The sequence below is a fragment of the Xyrauchen texanus genome, chromosome 44, assembly GCF_025860055.1.
Source record: "Xyrauchen texanus isolate HMW12.3.18 chromosome 44, RBS_HiC_50CHRs, whole genome shotgun sequence".
NCBI lineage: Eukaryota > Metazoa > Chordata > Actinopteri > Cypriniformes > Catostomidae > Xyrauchen > Xyrauchen texanus.
In genome coordinates, this window is record NC_068319.1 from 6,366,440 (window position 1) to 6,384,854 (window position 18,415).

Consider the following 18,415-nt stretch of genomic DNA (forward strand, 5'->3'; position numbering starts at 1 on the left):
TTTTGGGTAAACAATTCCTTTATAAATACTAGTATATATGCAGTATGTATATAGTAGCCTAGTAGTGCCACATTCTACAACATTTTACCCTCACAAAAAATTTAATCCTTTCATGCACAGTTGTAGTGAGCAACGGTTTGTACTCCATTTAAACTCTGCAGATATTAGTGTCAGCAAACACTGGAAGAGACTAGCCAGAAACTGTGTGCAGTGCACAACAGTTCTTTTAAATGACACAATGTCTGACAACTCAATAGAGCGATGCGCAGAAAATAAGATCACCCTCAATGTCATTGTGCTGCATTTTCCTTGCTTTTACAGTTTGTCTCAGCAAGTCTAGGCAATTATGGGCAAATTGCACATAATATCTCTCTCGCTGGTTTTCTTGTGTCAGGTAAAGGACAAAACACACACACACACACACAGGCACAAATGACCCACCAAGGATATTTTTTACGTTAATGTGCAAGAGATTTTAAAAAATCACTTTATGATGCATGTTGATTATATTGACTTCCAAGTGATAAGCAGAGTGATGTGTGCTTGCAATGTCTATTGGACAATTAACATAGGTGCCGTAAACAGGAGAGAGGATGGGAAGGTAGCTTGGAAATTCATGTTTATGAATATCATTATGCTAATAAATATTAGGCACTCAAGACTGACTGAAAAGTAAATTTTTTGTCACACTAGAAAATATTAAGAGCAGACACTTTGCTCAGCCTTTTTAAAAGATAAATGTCAGCCTTGTACTTGTTATCTGTAATACGCAATCTGGGTTTTAATTACATAAATCATTCATATTAATGAAGGAAATATATCATCTCTTGCAATAGTCAATATTTTTCTAGATGGATGGATGGCTAAATAGGTATAAATTATAGACTACAATATATTATATAGAATATCATATATAACTTTTACTTATATTATTACAATTAAAGCAGCATATTTAATGGAAAATGGTCTGTGTCTGATATTTGAAAACTGAGAAAAGGTTATTTTAAAGATAACAGGGATTTCAGCACAATCTTGCATTATAGAGCCTGTGTTTTTCTAATGAACTACTAATTCGGACTCTCACAAACAAATGACCCCCTTGTGGACATAGGAAGAAATGGTAACTCCTAAAATACACAGCTGAACCTGATTGAAATAATAGAGAAAGCATTGTGCAAGTTCATAGAGCAGCAGATTTATGTTGGTATAGTGTCCATACAGTGTCCTACTCCCGCGAAGCGTTTGGACGGCAGAATGCTCAGAACCCTCCGCCATCCATCTGCTCAAATACCGTATTGTATCTGTGTGCGCGTGGCTTTGGAATGTGTGGTTTTGGACAAAGGGGCGTGGCTAACTGGCTATTCTGGTGGAAGTTCCAAAACGGGTAAAGGGGCGGTCACACTACACTTCGTGCTCCATTCACTCCCATTCAAACGCATTCAAAGCTCATGTGAAGAAATGTTGTACTATGCTGCATACCGAAGTTCAAGGTTGATGAACTATGAACCATCAATTCATAGGACGAGAGGACCTGTGACCAATAGAAGAAACTTCACACCCTGACCTCATGTCTCAATTCAAAGGATATAGATATCAACATTTTATTGTTGCAGGAAAGTGAGTAGAGAATATATTTTAACATTTTAAATATAATATTAAGAGTGATATATTTTTTACTTACACCAGAAGCCCTCCCACATGACATCATATCCTGGTTCGTAGTCTGAAATAAAAATATGGAGTGCTCAAAGCCCAGTGTGAATGCACCTTAAATCGAAATTTTCCTTCTTTCCTAAACCCCACACTCCAAAAATACCAAATTTGCTTTGAGACCTACACCTAGCAGAAGCAGTTGTCAAAATCAAAAGCAGCAAAATAGTGCCCTCATCTGACAGCTGTAATGAACAACATGGCATAAAAATGGCCATTTCAGAAGCCATATGATAGGTGTAGGTGAGAAACAGATAATACTGGTCGTTGTTTTGTTTTTTATCCATAAATAACCACTTTCACTTTCAAAATGTGAAAGTGGAGATTTATATTAAAAAAAGGACATAAATATTTGTTTCTCACCCACACCTATCATATGGCTTCTGAAGATATGGATCTGACCTCTGTGATTTTTGGAGCTTCAAAGGTTCACTTGCATTGTTAGTACAAATAGAGCAGATTTATAAAAATTAAAAAAAACAACCTTCGTGTGTGTTCAGCAGAAGAAAGTCATAAATATCAGATATGGCATGAGGGTGAGTAAATTTGGGTAAACTATCACTTTAAGCCTCAATAATTTGCTGCAACTATGATACTAAAAGAATGCACAAATGATTGGCAGGCAGAAAACATCAGAGACCGCAGCCCACGGAAACAGTTTTGTTGGTTTAGTCTAGTGCAACCGATGAGATTATCATGACACTTTTTTCATCAGTATTTTTCAGGGAGTAGGCCATTTTTTGCATTAATTTCCATGAAAAAACATCCCTTACAGCACCTTTAATATACACAAATGTGAATGTAAAAAAAATATATATATATATAAATATAAAGAGAGAGATTTGCCAAGGTTAATAAATACTACAAGTATTATTCATTGCTAGTGCATGTTAAATAATGTTCACAAAAATAATATTATTATAAAGTGTTACAGAAAACTCTTCAACTTATATTTACAGTGGGTACGGAAAGTATTCAGACCCCCTTAAATTTTTCACTCTTTGTTATATTGCAGCCATTTGCTAAAATCACTTAAATTCATTTTGTTTCCTCATTATTGTACACACAGCACCCCATATTGACAGAAAAACACAGAATTGTTGACATTTTTGCACATTTATTAAAAAAGAAAAACTGACATTTTTCAGTGGTCCTAAGTATTCAGACCCTTTGCTGTGACACTCATATATTTAACTCAGGTGCTGTCCATTTCTTCTGATCATCCTTGAGATGGTTCTACACCTTCAATTGAGTCCAGCTGTGTTTGATTATACTGATTGGACTTGATTAGGAAAGCCACACACCTGTCTATATAAGACCTTACAGCTCACAGTGCATGTCAGAGCAAATGAGAATCATGAGGTCAAAGGAACTGCCTGAAGAGCTCAGAGACAGAATTGTGGCAAGGCACAGATCTGGCCAAGGTTACAAAAAATTTCTGCTGCTCTTAAGGTTCATAAGAGCACAGTGGCCTCCATAATCCTTAAATGGAAGACGTTTGGGACGACCAGAACCCTCCCTAGAGCTGGCCGTCCGGCCAAACTGAGCTATCTGGGGAGAAGAGCCTTGGTGAGAGAGGTAAAGAAGAACCCAAAGATCACTGTGGCTGAGCTCCAGAGATGCAGTCGGGAGATGGGAGAAAGTTGTAGTAAGTCAACCATCACTGCAGCCATCCATCAGTCGGGCTTTATGGCAGAGTGGCCCGAAGGAAGCCTCTCCTCAGTGCAAGACACATGAAAGTTTGGAGTTTGCTAAAAAACACCTGAAGGACTCCAAGATGGTGATAAATAAGATTCTCTGGTCTGATGAGACCAAGATAGAACTTTGTGGCCTTAATTCTAAGCGGTATGTGTGGAGAAAACCAGGCACTGCGCATCACCTGTCCAATACAGTCTCAACAGTGAAGCATGGTGGTGGCAGCATCATGCTGTGGGGGTGTTTTTCAGATGCAGGGACAGGACGACTGGTTGCAATCGAGGGAAAGATGAATGCGGCCAAGTACAGGGATATCCTGGACGAAAACGCTCTCCAGAGTGCTCTGGACCTCAGACTGGGCCGAAGGTTCACCTTCCAACAAGACAATGACCCTAAGCACACCGCTAAAATAACGAAGGATTGGCTTCACAACAACTCCGTGACTGTTCTTGAATGGCCCAGCCAGAGCCCTGACTTAAACCCAATTGAGCATCTCTGGAGAGACCTGATAATGGCTGTCCACCAACGTTTACCATCCAACCTGACAGAACTGGAGAGGATCTGCAAGGAGGAATGGCAGAGGATACCCAAATCCAGATGTGAAAAACTTGTTGCATCTTTCCCAAAAAGACTCATGGCTGTATTACATCAAAAGGGTGCTTCTACTAAATACTGAACAAAGGGTCTGAATACTTAGGACCATGTGATATTTCAGTTTTTCTTTTTTAATAAATGTGCAAAAATGTCAACAATTCTGTGTTTTTCTGTCAATATGGGGTGCTGTGTGTACAATAATGAGGAAAAAAAATTTACTTAAATGATTTTAGCAGATGGCTGCAATATAACAAAGAGTGAAAAATTTAAGGGGGTCTGAATACTTTCCGTACCCACTGTATATCTTCACCTTGGCACTACCTAATAAAACAGTGATTAAAAAAACAAAACATGATTTGCTCTACATCGCCCTCTAAGTCATAGACCAGAAATGTGTCACCTTGGCAGCCCAAAAAGATAAGAATAATGTAAGGAAACCATATTAGAACACAGGAGCCAAAGTCAGAGTAAGCACGTTTATTAGGTGTAACTGGATCAAGTGCAAAATGAACACTCCAATAATTTAAGTAAACTGTTATTTTGAGGAGTTGTTAAAATATTGTGTCCCACTCCAGGATGACGGATTGTTTACATCTCCTGTACTTCTTTGCAAAGAGACAAAAATGAATGTGGTCACAACATTTCTGAAATTCTGGGATGAGACCGTGAGCTCAGTGAGGCAGCTCGTGAGGAACCAGCTTGTAATGAGATCCGCATGAGGGACAGCGCTGGGGTTCACCTTCATGCAACCAGAACCACACCACAGCTGTGTTGTCCTCCTCACCTAACAAATACACAATCAATCACTTCATCACAGCTTTCAACCTGAAGAACTATGACATGCATAGCTTCTCAGATCTGAACTTACAGACACAGCCGACAACTCTTTTGTTGGTGACAGAAGGTACAAGGTGGGGGTCTGACTTCGACCCGGCATACTCCTTGGGCCTCAGAATATTGTAAGGATCCTGGGACATGGAAGAATATAATATTAGTCAGTTTCGAATACTTTAAAAAGACGTTTGTCCAGACAGGAAATACTAATCATTAGCATAAGATCTAAGAAACAGTTATTCAGGCATTATTCATTTATATGTCAAAGCTTAGTAAACTGAAAACATATTTATCCACTGTAGTGGACAGCATATATTAAAAAGATATTTGTTCATTGGACATTTCAAATTTCAATTTTCCTTACCTTAACAAACATTACAATATCAAAAGCAATAATTGACAATTATGATTTTTGCTATAATCTTGCAGCCCTAGTGAGACTTCACTTGTGGAGCAAGTGAAGAACAAGCCGTTTTGGCAGCTTTGTTTAAAAAAAATGCTACAGTATGTTTTTATAGTACAATGACCTCTTATATGTCAAAAGATCACGGAAAATTTGAATCCTCAGGACATGACCTTGGGCAGAGTGATATGATGATATATATCATGGTGATGATATAAAGTGTCAACCGATAGAGATTTTGCTGTATCGTGTATATCACCATATGTAAATATCCATGTGCTCAGCATGGGCTTAGTGAGCAGGGCTTCACATAAGACTGAGAGAACTGAAGAAACATAGACAGGGTTTTTCCAGCATTTAACATATTTCTGTGGCCACCCAAGCAACTATAATGACCTTCATCACGAGTTTGGCACTTTAAAAGTGCTAAATATTCTTCTCATCTGGCACACAAATGTTTCCTGTGACTGAGGCGAGCGCTGTCTTTGGAGCTACAAAGTGCGTGCGAGTTCAGCAGGCCTTCCGATATTTGTGCTCCAGAGAGACAGAAGGGTTAAGAGCAGATTCACTCGAGCTACCCAATCACTTCTGACACAGGAAAACCCAAAATGGAGAACGTTAGTTCTTTATTTAACAAGAAGTGATATTTGTGTAACGGGGTAAGGTGGGCGAGGAGGAGGTGGGAACTGGCTGAACAGTCAACGGAAGTTTTAATAACATAAATTAACTAAAATCAATAAACACAAACACAGTCTCCAGCTCGTCTTTATCTTCCTCTCGGCTGATTAGCCCTCTTCGTGTTTATTTCTGTTGGCCGTGGCTCAGTTGGTAGAGCAGGTCAGCCACTAATCACAGGATTGGTGGTTCGAATCCTGGCCCAAACGACTCCATGCCGAAGTGTCCTTGTGCAAGACACTGAACCCCAAGTTGCTCCCAATGGCAGGCTAGTGCCTTGCATGGCAGCTCTGCCGCCATTGGTGTATGAGTGTGAATGGGACAGTGTAAGCGCTTTGAATACTGTTAAGTTTAAAAAGGCGCTATATAAGTGCTGACCATTTACTCAAACTTATATAGTCTCAAACTCATATGATTTTCTTTTTTCTGTGGAATATGAAGAGAATAGATCCATAAATTACAAGTGAATGGTGACCATATTGTTTTTGAAGCTTGAAAATTTGAAGACTGCATAAAGGTAATCCATAAGCCTCCGGTGGTTTAATCCATGTCTTCTGAACTGATCGAATTGATTTGGGTTGAGAACAGACTAAAATGGCACGATGAACAATGAAAAAGGAGTTACATTCTGGTCCATTCTCACTCAAAACCGATAGGATTGCTTCAGAAGACATGGATTAAACCACTGGAGTGTTTAGGATGACATATTTGTTGCTTTTAAGTCCTTTTAAGAGCTTGAAAGTGTTTGTTTGTGTTCCACAGAAGAAAGTCATACAAGTTTGAGATGACATAAAAGTGAGTAAATGATGAGATAATTATCATGTTTGTGTGAACTATTCCTTTAAAAATGTTCTGCCATAAAACTAAATTAAAATATTTGTTAATCTTTTGACAGCATTCAATTTTTGAGAGATGACAGCTTTCTGATAGTTCATTAGAGATCATAATACATACTGATCCTGTTTTCATAGCATGCATAATCTTCTTCTCAAGTCCAGTGGCCTGCTCCTCATCAGTGGGAATACCTGCAAGATAAAACGTCAAATTACTACTGCAATCATAAATGCAGTCCAGAAATCCACAGTCCATTATGTGTACAAGTTTTCAGGGTGACATGTCTGCTACAAGACAATCTAGCACATTATGACCACTAGCACAAACAATACACTTAAAAGACATGAAATCAATACAAGTTCTAAGAATATATGAAGATAAATAATAACTAAACGCATGTTTTCCCGTTTAAACTGCTCATGAAGTTACAGCATCGACCTCCGCAGAAGGCATCATGTTGCCCTTGGCACGCGTTCAAACTGACTCTCCAGTGATGCTGCAGCTAATGTTGCCCATTAAAAACACACTGGGATAAATGACTGACCTCCGGTGGCCATCCCTCTGCTTAGAGCGGCCACGGGAGATGCCCGGCAGGTCGTCGCGGCCCGTACGGCGGATCTCAGCAGTAACCTTGCGGCCATGTCTTCTTCCTCTTCCCCAAAACTAGCAGAATCAGGCTGATGACGTCGACGAGCCAGTTATGTAAGCATCGCGGCGCGTGAGTTTGACGTCACAATACTATACATTCCATACATTGTGGTGTAGGTCGCAGACCCAAACAATGTCACATTTAATGTTTTTTTGGGGGTTTTTGCCATCAATTTTATTTTGGTAAAACACTAACAAAAAGTACTACGGTGTGTTTTTACAGTGGTAACGCCATAGTTTTTGGACATATTTCATGGTAATACCAATGCAGTACCTTGGAGTACCATATAAATAATATGTTACATAAAAATGGTAAGCATTTAGTGCCATGACAAACATCAACCATGGTATTTCTGTCTGATACCATCGCACTGTGGTTCTTCCACAGTATTTTTTAGTAGAGGTTGACCTTTAATGGAATTTGCTGATAACTAAGTTGGTGGAAAAGGCAGATAACTGATTATTCAGCCGATAGTTTTTAGAATAGAGTCATGGAATGTTACAACATTTTCTTAGTCGGCACAGACAACGAGCCTGAATACAAAATGAATACAATCTCAGATGCTTATTTTTCAACCAAAATCCCATTAATAATCAGAAAAAAGAAGCGTGTGTGTTTAACGTGGGACTTTTAACACTAAACAAGCCTGAAGCACGCCGGGGACTCTTATTTTGAAGTGAGGGAAAATTGGCTTTATTTAAATGCTCTATTTGTAACATTTACAAAGTTAATCCTTTTTATAGCCTATATTATTATTATTCACAATATATAAAGTTGGAGACATGATGTGCTGATGAGGGAGGTTTCCATATAGTCAAATTTTTTCTTTGGATGCCCTTGCTTCAGTAAAAAAAAAAAAAAAAACGTAATTATCTGAAGAACAGTGAGGAATAAAATAAGTAAATAATAATAATAATATATATATATATATATATATATATATATATATATATATATATATATATATATATATATATATATATATATATATATTTGGGCAATTATCGGCATCGATTTTTGCATATAACCGATAGTTCCAAAAAGTAATTATCGACACGATTGTAAAACCGATATATCAGTCTACCACTGCTTTTTAGTATGGGTATCAACTATGGTGTTATGATGTTTGAAGAGGAAAATTAAATTAATAGTAAGAGGAAAATATTTGTTGTAGTCTAACAATGGATCCACCAGGTCAGTCATTTTGAGATGAGAGTGGGATATGGGAATATTCCATATCATTTTCATATTTATATCAAATCAAAAGGCCATTTTCTTTGCTTTGTTTATTTATTGGTTTGAATCAAGATTAAAGTAACATCAAAAAGTAATACAACTTTATTGAACATTACAAAAGAGTAAAAGTAAAATATTTCCCAAATGCCTGGTGACTCCAAGCTGAAAGGTTATGGTAAGATCACCCTGTCACTTGGTATTATGTCTGATTGGTAAGTGCAGGATTAAAGAAGCTCAACATAATTAGCAGGAAACATTCCGTAGTGACCATCAGGACTGTAACCCCTCCACCAGCCATCATCTATCATATCTATATCTGTTATAATATCATCCGGGTCAAAGGTGATCTCTGTGTCATCCGCTGTAGAGGAAACAAAGAAGAAAATAAAAATCATATATTGAAATGTTTTAAATAGCATACATCTATTCATTGAAGAAGTATTTAATATCTGCCACTGAATGGAATTGCAAAAATAAAAACTGTTTTTAAAACAGCTTTCTGAACGTGCCCCCTGCCTGCCGTTGGTCAAACAAAGAGACAGTCCCGCCCCAAGTCACGCCATTGGTAGATGAATGTTGTTGGAGCAGGTCTAAATGGGTTGCTCAAAACAAACAGATGAATTTTCATAGTGCCACAGAGACTCAGAGATTACAATTTTCAAGAAAATTAACCTTTGAATGGCTTTCTCATATTTGTCTCTGCATAATATGCTGACATACTTCAGCTTTAAAGGGATAGTTCACCCAAAAATGAAATTTCTCTCATCATTTACTCACTCTCATGCCAAATCAGATGTGTACTAATTTCTTCTGAACACAAAAAAAGTATCTCAGCTTTTTAGGTCTAAATAATGCAAGTGAAGGTCCAAAACTTTGAAGGGCCAAAAAACATGATATGATGATAGGTGTGGGTGAGAAACAGATCAATATTTAAGTCCTTTTCACTATAAATCTCCACTTTTACTTTCACATTCTTCTTTTGTTTTTGGCGATTCGCATTCTTTGTGCATATCACCACCTACTTGGCAGGGAAAATAATTCATATTAAAAAAAGGACTTAAATATTGATCTGTTTCTCACCCACCCCTATCATATTGCAATAATTGCATATTGTGAAGACATGGATTTACCCATTGGAGTCGAGTGGATTACTTCTATGCTGCCTTTTTGAGCTTTTTGGACCTTTAAAGTTCTGGCCACCATCTGTGATAATATAATGGACCTACAGAGCTGACATTTTCTAAAATTGTTCTGCTGAAAAAAGAAATTCACACAAATCTGGGATGGCATGAGGAAGAGTAAATGATGAGAGAATTTTAATTTTTGGGTGAATTATCCCTTTAAGTTAGTTTTTTACCCCCTACTTTAACATACATTTTCAAACTCTGCAGTTTGGACATTTTTTTTTTTTACTAATTTGAATAAAATTGCCTTACTGTAACATATTTATTGATATTACAGCTCAGTACACATTGTATTTACAATAATACTGCAAAATTAGACCACTCACATGCTTGGTAGTCATACAGTGCTCTTGCGCAAATGTTCTGTTTGTTGCCTGGCTCCTCCTCTTCAGCAGTAGGGGTTTCAAAATCCTTCAAATTGGCAAGAAAAACATAAACCAGCATGAGTTAGCCTGATACTTACCATGATCACTTGAAGCAGCCTGGTAATTACTGCAAAATAAACAGGACCACAATGCAAAGCAGCCTAAAGGGGTTTATATTGCGATAATGACTGGCTGACTGTACATTATTGCATGGCTACTTAGAAAATAAATAGGCTTGAAATGTTGATTTAAGATATTAAAATATATATATATATATATATATATATATATATATATATATATAGTAATATGAAAAATTATAGTATTAGACAGTAAATTATTCAAAAGTACCACTAATAAGCAACAGAAGCTTGGTTTGGGGGTTACGTGACAAGGTACCAACCTGGTGAGCGTTCTGATAGAAACTTTGAGAGGGGAGATTTGCATAAATGTGGTTTTCATCTTCACTTTGCTTAGTTTGGCTCACAGTAGCTGGTGATGATCCTCCTCCTCTGAATCTACACCAACAGTAATTCAGATTTCAGGCAAAAATATGACACTGTGCCATTAGTAACATTAAAATTGAGAACAAATACCTTCCCATTCGTCTTCTGATTCCTGCGCTTGCTCAGATACAAATGGATCTACAGAGAAGGGGTCTGAACGATAACAAGAGTTCAACATTCAAGTCATACTTAAAGAAACAATTCACCCAAATCTAAAAATTATTTTCCATACAATGAAAGCATATGGTGAAAACATTTCTGTGAATAAGGACTTCATCCGAAGAACAAATAATATGGCTTCAGAAGATTTTGAATATAGCGCACAAGTCATATGGACTGCTTTTGTTTTTGTTGTCACTTTCATTGCATGGAAAAAGGAGCTCTTACATTCTGCTAAACTTCTCTTTTGGTGTTCCACAGAAGAAAAAACGTCATATGGGTTTGGAAACAACACAAGGATGAGTAAATGATGAGAGAATTTTCATTTTTGGGAGAAGTAAATCTTTAAATTCCATAACCAGAGGATCAAGAGAGATTGCTGTCTTTATTCACCTGGATTTTTCACTGGGAAGACATGAGCTTCACTCTCAGGAGAGATCGGGTCTGGTACAAGTGAGACTGAGGTGGACGCCATAGGGCGTATGGGAGATAAGGGCTGAGACTTGCGCTCACTGAGAGGATTTTCCAAATTGACTGCTTGCTGAGATAAAAATGGGCTTCTTAGCTGACCTGAGGGAACATACATGAGTAATCCGAATTTGTGATATAAGGCTTGAGATGGCACATGTTTTATTCACAAGGTTTTGTCAGAAGTTCTGCCTTGGACAAGTTCTCTATACCTGATCGGGTTGCAGAGAAAGATGTTCCAGTGTTGGCCAAAGTCCTCTCCCGCTCCTTGAACAACTCCCTGGGATTTATGGAACGCTGAGAGATGAGTGACGCAGCCTCCTGAGAAAATAAAGTATGCTAGTATGCAGGGTAAGCTTTCTTAGTTTCTCTTTATAGGACCAGATTTAGCAAAAATTGTAATTCTGTCACTAATTACTCACCCTCATCTTTCTTTCTATGTTGGAACACAAAAGGAGATTCACTTGCATCTTTTTTCCACATCATGAAATTTAATGGTGACTGAGGCTAACATTCTGTCTAGCATTGTGTTCCATGGAAGTAAAAACATCACATAGGTTTGGAATGACATAAAGGTGAGTAAATAATTACAGAATTAATATTTTTGGATGAACTATCCCTTTAACACCTGTTTAGACTCAGTAAAAGTGAACTCACATTGGCCTTTTGCACAGACTCAGATCGCAATATTCCCGTTCTTACAGGGGTCTGGCGAATGCTCTCCTCTTCCTCCTTAATCAACACAAGTGAGGCAATCATGAGTGACAAACATGATGCATTTTAATATGATTTTATATTGTTCAGATTTATTCCAAGAAAAGAATATGAACGTCTTAATTTCACCCATTTACGTTGTTCCTGTTCTTTATTCACAGCTTCTTGCTTCTTTTCAAAAAGTCTATGAGACAAGTAAGTAGTCATATTAGCTGATGCATCCTTCCAAAGTGATCAGCAGTACAATTATCACCCTGGAGCAAAGGGACACATATAGCGAACACAAAGGGGCTCTCGTGAGCATTTATCAGTAAGAATTTACACACTCAGCTCTGTTTAAAGGGGACCTATTATGATAAATTCACTTTTACATTGTGTTTGTACATAAATGTGAGTCTGCAGTGTGTGTACACAACCACTCTACAATGTTAAAAGTCCACCCTCTCCTCTTTCTTATATTTCTATTAATCAAAAACAGTCCACCAAAATGATTGGTTTTCGTTTTGCCTCGCCCACGACTGGGGACGGACTCCACCCTATTATCATAGATCCACCCCTGAGTGATCTACACACATCCCTGGAGCAGATACAGTGAGGAAAAATAATGTCTCAGCTTCGTAAGCATCATAAGTGTTCTGTTGTTGGCTGTAAAAGTAAACATAAGATTCTTCATGTACTCAGAGCCACAGAAGACGCAGTGGACAAGTTTTGTTTTTGAAGGAAATGTGCCCTAAAACATACGAAAATGTGTGTATGTTTGTGCAAATCATTATGAAGGAGTATCAATATAAAGCAGGATCTAAAAATTCTCAAGCATGGATCAGTACCAACTGTTTGTGATCCAGCTTTATATCCTGAAGATGTAAGTATCGCACTTTATATTTTGTGAATATTTGCAAATCGCCTTTCCGAATGTGCTTGTTAGCTGATTATAGCTAAAGATACCATTGTCTCTGATTGTATTCACAGAGACCAGAGCTATGTTGTTATTTAAATGTATTTTTTAAAGTAAGCGAAAAACGCTTACTGTCAGTTGCATTGTCTCTGATGTATTCTCTGATTGAGCTGTGTCGGGGGGTGGGGAGCAGCAGCTCATTTGCGTTTAAAGAGACACACACGAAAACAGCATGTTTTTGATTCCACCTAAAAAGAGGCATTTACAACATAATATAATAAATGATCCGTGGGGTATTTTGAGCTGAAACTTCTCAGACACATTCTGGGGACACCTGAGACTTATATTACATCTTGTAAAAATGGGCATAATGGGTCTCTTTTAATGCATTTTATCATGCTTGAAGCCAGTTCCACTGATTTATCGCCCTCCAAAATCTAGGCTTGGTTGTGACTTACCAAAATAAAAAATAAAACATTCAAAATTAAAAATTTTGTTACGACAGCAATTAAAATAATCATATAAAAACGTATATTTGATATACGTATATAAGCATATCATATCTTGTATGAGATACCTTGATATCTCGTTTCTCTGCACATCAAGCATATTTTAATTGAATTTTTTTTTTAAAATGACACATCAACTTTAATATCTGAACACACAACTAGCATGTTCAGCTAGTCGTTTCAGATGATGTGAATGGGATGGACACATAATCACTCGCCTCTGTTGGTCGATATGTTTTTCTCTCTCTCTCCGCCGTTGTTCTCGTTCATTTGCCTCTCTCTCATCCTGTTCCTTCTTTTCTTTCTCCAGTCGCTGTCTCTCCTCGTTCGCCCTGCTGCGCTCCTCTTGACGCCTGATCTTTTCATCTTTCTGACAAAGAAAATGGGAAAATTGTTATCAAGATAACAAAGAGCAGATCCGATGATTAATACATGGCCCTATTTTAAGAGTGCTAGCACTAAGCGCTGTGCTATGCTTTAAGACATTCGGGCATGGCTATGAAGTTTTGGTGTTTTTGTGCAAGAATGCGCAAGTCTAAGCGCAAGTGGGTTTGCTGAAATGCAAAGCACTAATGGGCTGGGTAAAGTGCAATTTAGTTCAGATTTTTTTCTCAGGTTATTGTAGAATGTATAATTATTAATAATTTTCATCAACTGAAACACAAATCATGGCTAGTATTAACAGTGATTGTATCAGCCTACCAGGTTAGGCTGTGGATGGAGTGATTTTTATCACACACCACATCTACCGGTCAATTAAATGTATTTATTGAAACATTCAAAAATGTAATTGAAATCTGACTTAAAAATCGGTAAGATAAAAGGTGGAAAAATACCAATACAAATTTGATCATAAATACAATTGTACATATAGCCTAGACAAAGTAATAAAGTAATAAACCATGACCTCCAGAAAGTTTAACACAAATCTCATACATTATTTATTCATAAAACGGCTGCAATAGTGATGGTCAGAGACAATATTTGATGTTCCACTATATGGAGTTTGGACATTTACTTTATTACCACCTGCTGGTGAAATCTCTAAAATAGCAAATGCAGGAACTGATTTTAGACTTTGCACTGGGCTTAGATGAGCAAATTGCGCTTTGCGCCACCTCATTTACATTCAATACACCCCAAGTTTGCGCGCATACACCCACTAACAGTGCAAACACTCCCACCCACGTCCAATGGCGCTTTGCGCTGGCATGAAAATTGTGCTAAGAATTAGCGCTCTGACAAAAATTGGATGAGACTTAAAGAACTGCACTTGGGTAGTCCTGATCCTGATGTGCTAATTATTAGCACAATTTGCATGAGTGCTGCGCTTAGCACTTTGCGCCTCTCAAAGTTTCTACCATGGTATTTCCTCACCTCAGCCTGAGCCCAAAAGTTGTCTCTGTTTGTCCCTTGAATTTCATCAATGGCACTGACCCTCTTATAGACAGAACCCTGTGGGATAAAAAGACACAGGAGTAATGTACTTATACTCAAAGCCCTGAATAAAAAATATATAGAGTTATGCACATAATTCAAAAGTTTGGAACCAGACTGAAATTATTATTATTATTAATGCATGCTACATTAAAATGCAAAACAAACCAAAAAGACAGGAAGTGTCAAGCCACACTATCAAAACTGTTTATCATGCAAATGTAACAAAAATATCCTTAAAAACTAACATTGATATGTATTATTATTACCATGAATGGCATAAGACCTACAACATGAAAAATACTTTTAATAGCCTATTTATTTAGCTTTTCTTAACTATGCACAATTATATGCTTAATTGTATTTTAGCTGCATTACACACTGTTTTTTTCTCCCTGTTGTCCATGACACCATCAGAACAGACCTGCAACTACTGCACTAAGTCAACCAATTGTTTACAATAGAAGAAAATATATCTGTAAAAAAACAAATATGGGAACATGAGGGCAGCATTTGTTATTGTTACATACTGACTTACCACACGTCCAGGAGGTGCATAATTACTGTTCTGCTTTGATTCTTTGTGGATGTTGTAGTTGACACCTGAGCCCTTGGCCACCTTCTCCATGATAGCAGCAGGTTCAACGTCATCTTCTGATCGAGCGTTGATGGTCACATGAGCACCCTTCAAATCAACCACACAGTCCAAAACTAAATTATAAATATCTCTAAAAGACCATTAGTATTATTACTACTGTACATATTCACACTTTATTCTCACCCTCAGAAAATTGCCCATTGAATGAACATGATTGGCACAAACTCCCTTTCTTACATCCTTAACCCCTTCACCAGTCTGAAACATCCAAGAATGCACAGAAAAGTAAGATCATTTATATAATAGAAGATGATACATTTTATTTAAACATTTATGAAAAGTAGGCCTACAACATAACCAAACATGTTTCATTGCTCTGCTTTTCTGGACCATTTTTGTTTTTTCATACCCAGTTGATGAGCACAAACTTGGGGACTCCAGAGCTGGGGTCGAGTACTCGACAGAAGGCGTACATGATTTTACCACTGTTCAGTTCATCCACCATTTCTTCAAGCCCACCATCTATTACAGACATTGTTTTTACATTGGATGGCTGAAATTATTCACTGATTTAAAAAAATAAATAATAATAATAATAATATATATATATATATATATATATATATATATATATATATATATCATATATACCTATATACTATACTATATATATATATATATATATATATATATCTCATTGCAACAGGCCCGCCCTACTCTGCTCTACAAGTACATGTGTGCAAATTCTAGAGCAAAGGTTATGATTTATTTTTGATTTTTTTTTTAGTCACAACAATATTCCCATAGTTTAATATATGTTATTCCATAGTTTTGATGACTTTACTATTATTCTAAAATGTGAAAAATCAAAAACAAAAAAATATTATAATAAAGAATGAGTAAATGTTTAAAAACATTTGACCGGTAGTGTGTGTGTGTGTGTGTGTGTGTAGTGTAGGTAGGTAGGTAGGTAGGTAGGTAGGTAGGTAGGTAGGTAGATAGATAGATAGATAGATAGATAGATAGATAGATAGATAGATAGATAGATAGATAGATAGATAATGTATATATACGATCCAATTTTACATTGGATATAGAAATTATTCACTGATTTACATTTTTTTTAACTTCTGTAATTTTCCACTGCTGACCCTTCAAATAAGTATTAGACCCAAGATGAATGACATCTAGGCATGTTCATCTGCATTCCTTAAGATCATAACCAACTCCCTTTCACTCACCTCCTTTCCCGGCTACCCGGATGTCATTGCTGTTCCCCTCATAGGTAAACAAGACCCTATAATCAACGAAATGCTTCATTCATTAGATGCAGGATTGTCCATATCCAAAATTACATGAGACAGTATGCTGTAAGTTCTGAGAAATCAGTTATATCAAATGTGCAAAAAATAACCACAAATTTAACTGTCAGTTGTTGTTGTTTTTATTCCCTTCGAGCACATGATTTGTAATATAATACTGTGCGAGTCTTAAAAAAAATATTTGCATATTACGGCTATTTTTTAAAGGGAAAGGCATTTATTTTTTTTATATAGTATGTTATAATATGATGATTTATATCGAAGCTTTTCTTACCAGTTTGTGTCAGTTTTCCCGCTCACCACATCAGTATATGCTTCTGTAAGCGCAGGTCCGTTTTTACTCAAGTTAACCGCCATAATTTGTCATAAGACTTTTAATGGAGATGTAATCATAGCATTCGTCCGCTTCTCTTCCTCTTTCAGTGGACCGTCTGTCGGTTTAAAAACCCACCTTTCCCGTGAGATCTGGTTTAGCGAGTTTTTTGAGAATTGAAACAAGGAAGAGAAAGAGCTTGCACGAGTTTGCCTAATAGTTCATAAAATTGAATATGAAACTAAATAGAACACACTATGGTATATTCGACTAGATACATGTCCGAAATAAATTATTTGATTAGAACTGTTAGCTTTCTGTCGATCGATGCACTGTATTATAACTGGGAAGTTCGATTCATTTGGAGGAATCGGTTCGTTTGAGTGGTTCAATAATGAACAGGATAAAAACGATTCACAAATTAATTGTGTCATCGTCAAACGACAGTGTTTCTGCAGGACTGATAACGATATGTCTGTAGATTGTGTCAGATGTTGTGTTATTGTTCCGGTTTGCAAGAACAACCATATAACCTCACAGTTAGAAATAGGCTATTCATATTAATTATTCAAATTTTTCTTAACAATAACGTTCCACCTCACAGTTTTACCCCGAAACAAAGTAATCACGTGAAGTCGAGTGCTTTACAAACGCTTCGTGAATTGGTTCTACTGAGTCATTATAAGAATCGGTTCAAAAGAATCGCTAAAAGGCTCGCGAATCGGGAATGAGTACAATCGATGTGAGGCCGGCTCACTAAAGGTCAAACGTGGAACTAGTTAGACTTGTAAAATCACATTTCTGCAATCAAAGCTAATTCAGTTCTTGCTTTTGCGTTAGAGTTTGAATAGAACTGGAGGATCAACACAAGAACATGTTTATCCGTCTGTCCCTATTAAATACCATTTTCAAATAGTAAATATTAATTTAAGCAGTTCACATAAAAGTGAGCATGTGAAACTGTATCTTTAAGTGCTGAAATGCAGCATTTGGGAGTTATGCTGAATTATGCTGTATTCGTGCATTCTAGATATTGACACTTCCATTTTAACAGATGTCTGATCTCCAGTCTCCCATGTAAAATCCAAAGCCGGATTTCGTTTAAAGCTTTTACAATGAATTCCCGCAGGGCAGTAACAAACCAGTCATCCCAGCTCCCTGCAACCGGTTTCACTGATAAGCGAATAAAAATTACAGCAGCAAATGGTTTTGTAAATTATATTATTATAACTAATAACAACATGCATCTATTCAATTATATTCAATTATAGCAAGCTGCAGTTATTAATTTGACCGCACGATGTCGCAATTGACA

At 37.0% G+C, this 18,415-nt stretch overlaps 2 protein-coding genes across 3 annotated transcripts; both read right to left on the reverse strand.

Annotated features, from left to right (window-relative positions):
• Positions 1–4,463: 4,463 nt before the first annotated feature.
• LOC127636843 (cytochrome c oxidase subunit 5B, mitochondrial) lies at positions 4,464–7,433 on the reverse strand. The gene is made up of 4 exons (XM_052117611.1): positions 7,290–7,433; positions 6,866–6,936; positions 4,868–4,967; positions 4,464–4,783 (listed from the first exon to the last, which is right to left on the reverse strand). The coding sequence occupies exons 1-4, from the start codon at positions 7,384–7,386 to the stop codon at positions 4,671–4,673; spliced, it is 381 nt and encodes a 126-aa protein (XP_051973571.1). The 5' UTR covers positions 7,387–7,433; the 3' UTR covers positions 4,464–4,670.
• Positions 7,434–8,578: 1,145 nt separating this feature from the next.
• Positions 8,579–17,432, reverse strand: dbnla (drebrin-like a). Of its 2 annotated transcripts, none has more exons than XM_052117553.1 (15): positions 17,062–17,432; positions 16,707–16,762; positions 15,875–15,987; positions 15,649–15,723; positions 15,406–15,552; positions 14,808–14,885; positions 13,649–13,800; positions 12,156–12,210; positions 11,970–12,044; positions 11,525–11,633; positions 11,238–11,414; positions 10,776–10,838; positions 10,583–10,697; positions 10,141–10,225; positions 8,579–8,991 (listed from the first exon to the last, which is right to left on the reverse strand). In XM_052117553.1, exons 1-13 carry the CDS (start codon positions 17,142–17,144, stop codon positions 10,663–10,665), a joined length of 1,218 nt encoding a protein of 405 aa, XP_051973513.1. In that variant the 5' UTR covers positions 17,145–17,432; the 3' UTR covers positions 8,579–8,991; positions 10,141–10,225; positions 10,583–10,662. The 2 variants fall into 2 exon arrangements, with proteins under 2 accessions (XP_051973513.1, XP_051973514.1); XM_052117554.1 differs by having other exon boundaries at positions 16,707–16,779.
• Between the last annotated feature and the right edge of the window lie 983 nt (positions 17,433–18,415).

What these genes read in the sequence shown, in the direction of transcription:
- dbnla (XM_052117553.1), bottom strand. Translation starts at nt 17,144, where the DNA reads ATGGCGGTTAACTTGAGTAAAAACGGACCTGCGCTTACAGAAGCATAT. An exon ending in AGTCTGTGCAAAAGGCCAAT is followed by an intron (nt 11,634 to 11,969) that starts GTGAGTTCACTT and finishes TTATTTTCTCAG; the next exon opens with GAGGCTGCGTCACTCATCTC. An exon ending in TTTCTCTGCAACCCGATCAG is followed by an intron (nt 11,415 to 11,524) that starts GTATAGAGAACT and finishes ATGTTCCCTCAG; the next exon opens with GTCAGCTAAGAAGCCCATTT.
- LOC127636843 (XM_052117611.1), bottom strand. Translation starts at nt 7,386, where the DNA reads ATGGCCGCAAGGTTACTGCTGAGATCCGCCGTACGGGCCGCGACGACC. An exon ending in CAGAGGGATGGCCACCGGAG is followed by an intron (nt 6,937 to 7,289) that starts GTCAGTCATTTA and finishes TTTATCTTGCAG; the next exon opens with GTATTCCCACTGATGAGGAG. An exon ending in ATGCTATGAAAACAGGATCA is followed by an intron (nt 4,968 to 6,865) that starts GTATGTATTATG and finishes TCCATGTCCCAG; the next exon opens with GATCCTTACAATATTCTGAG.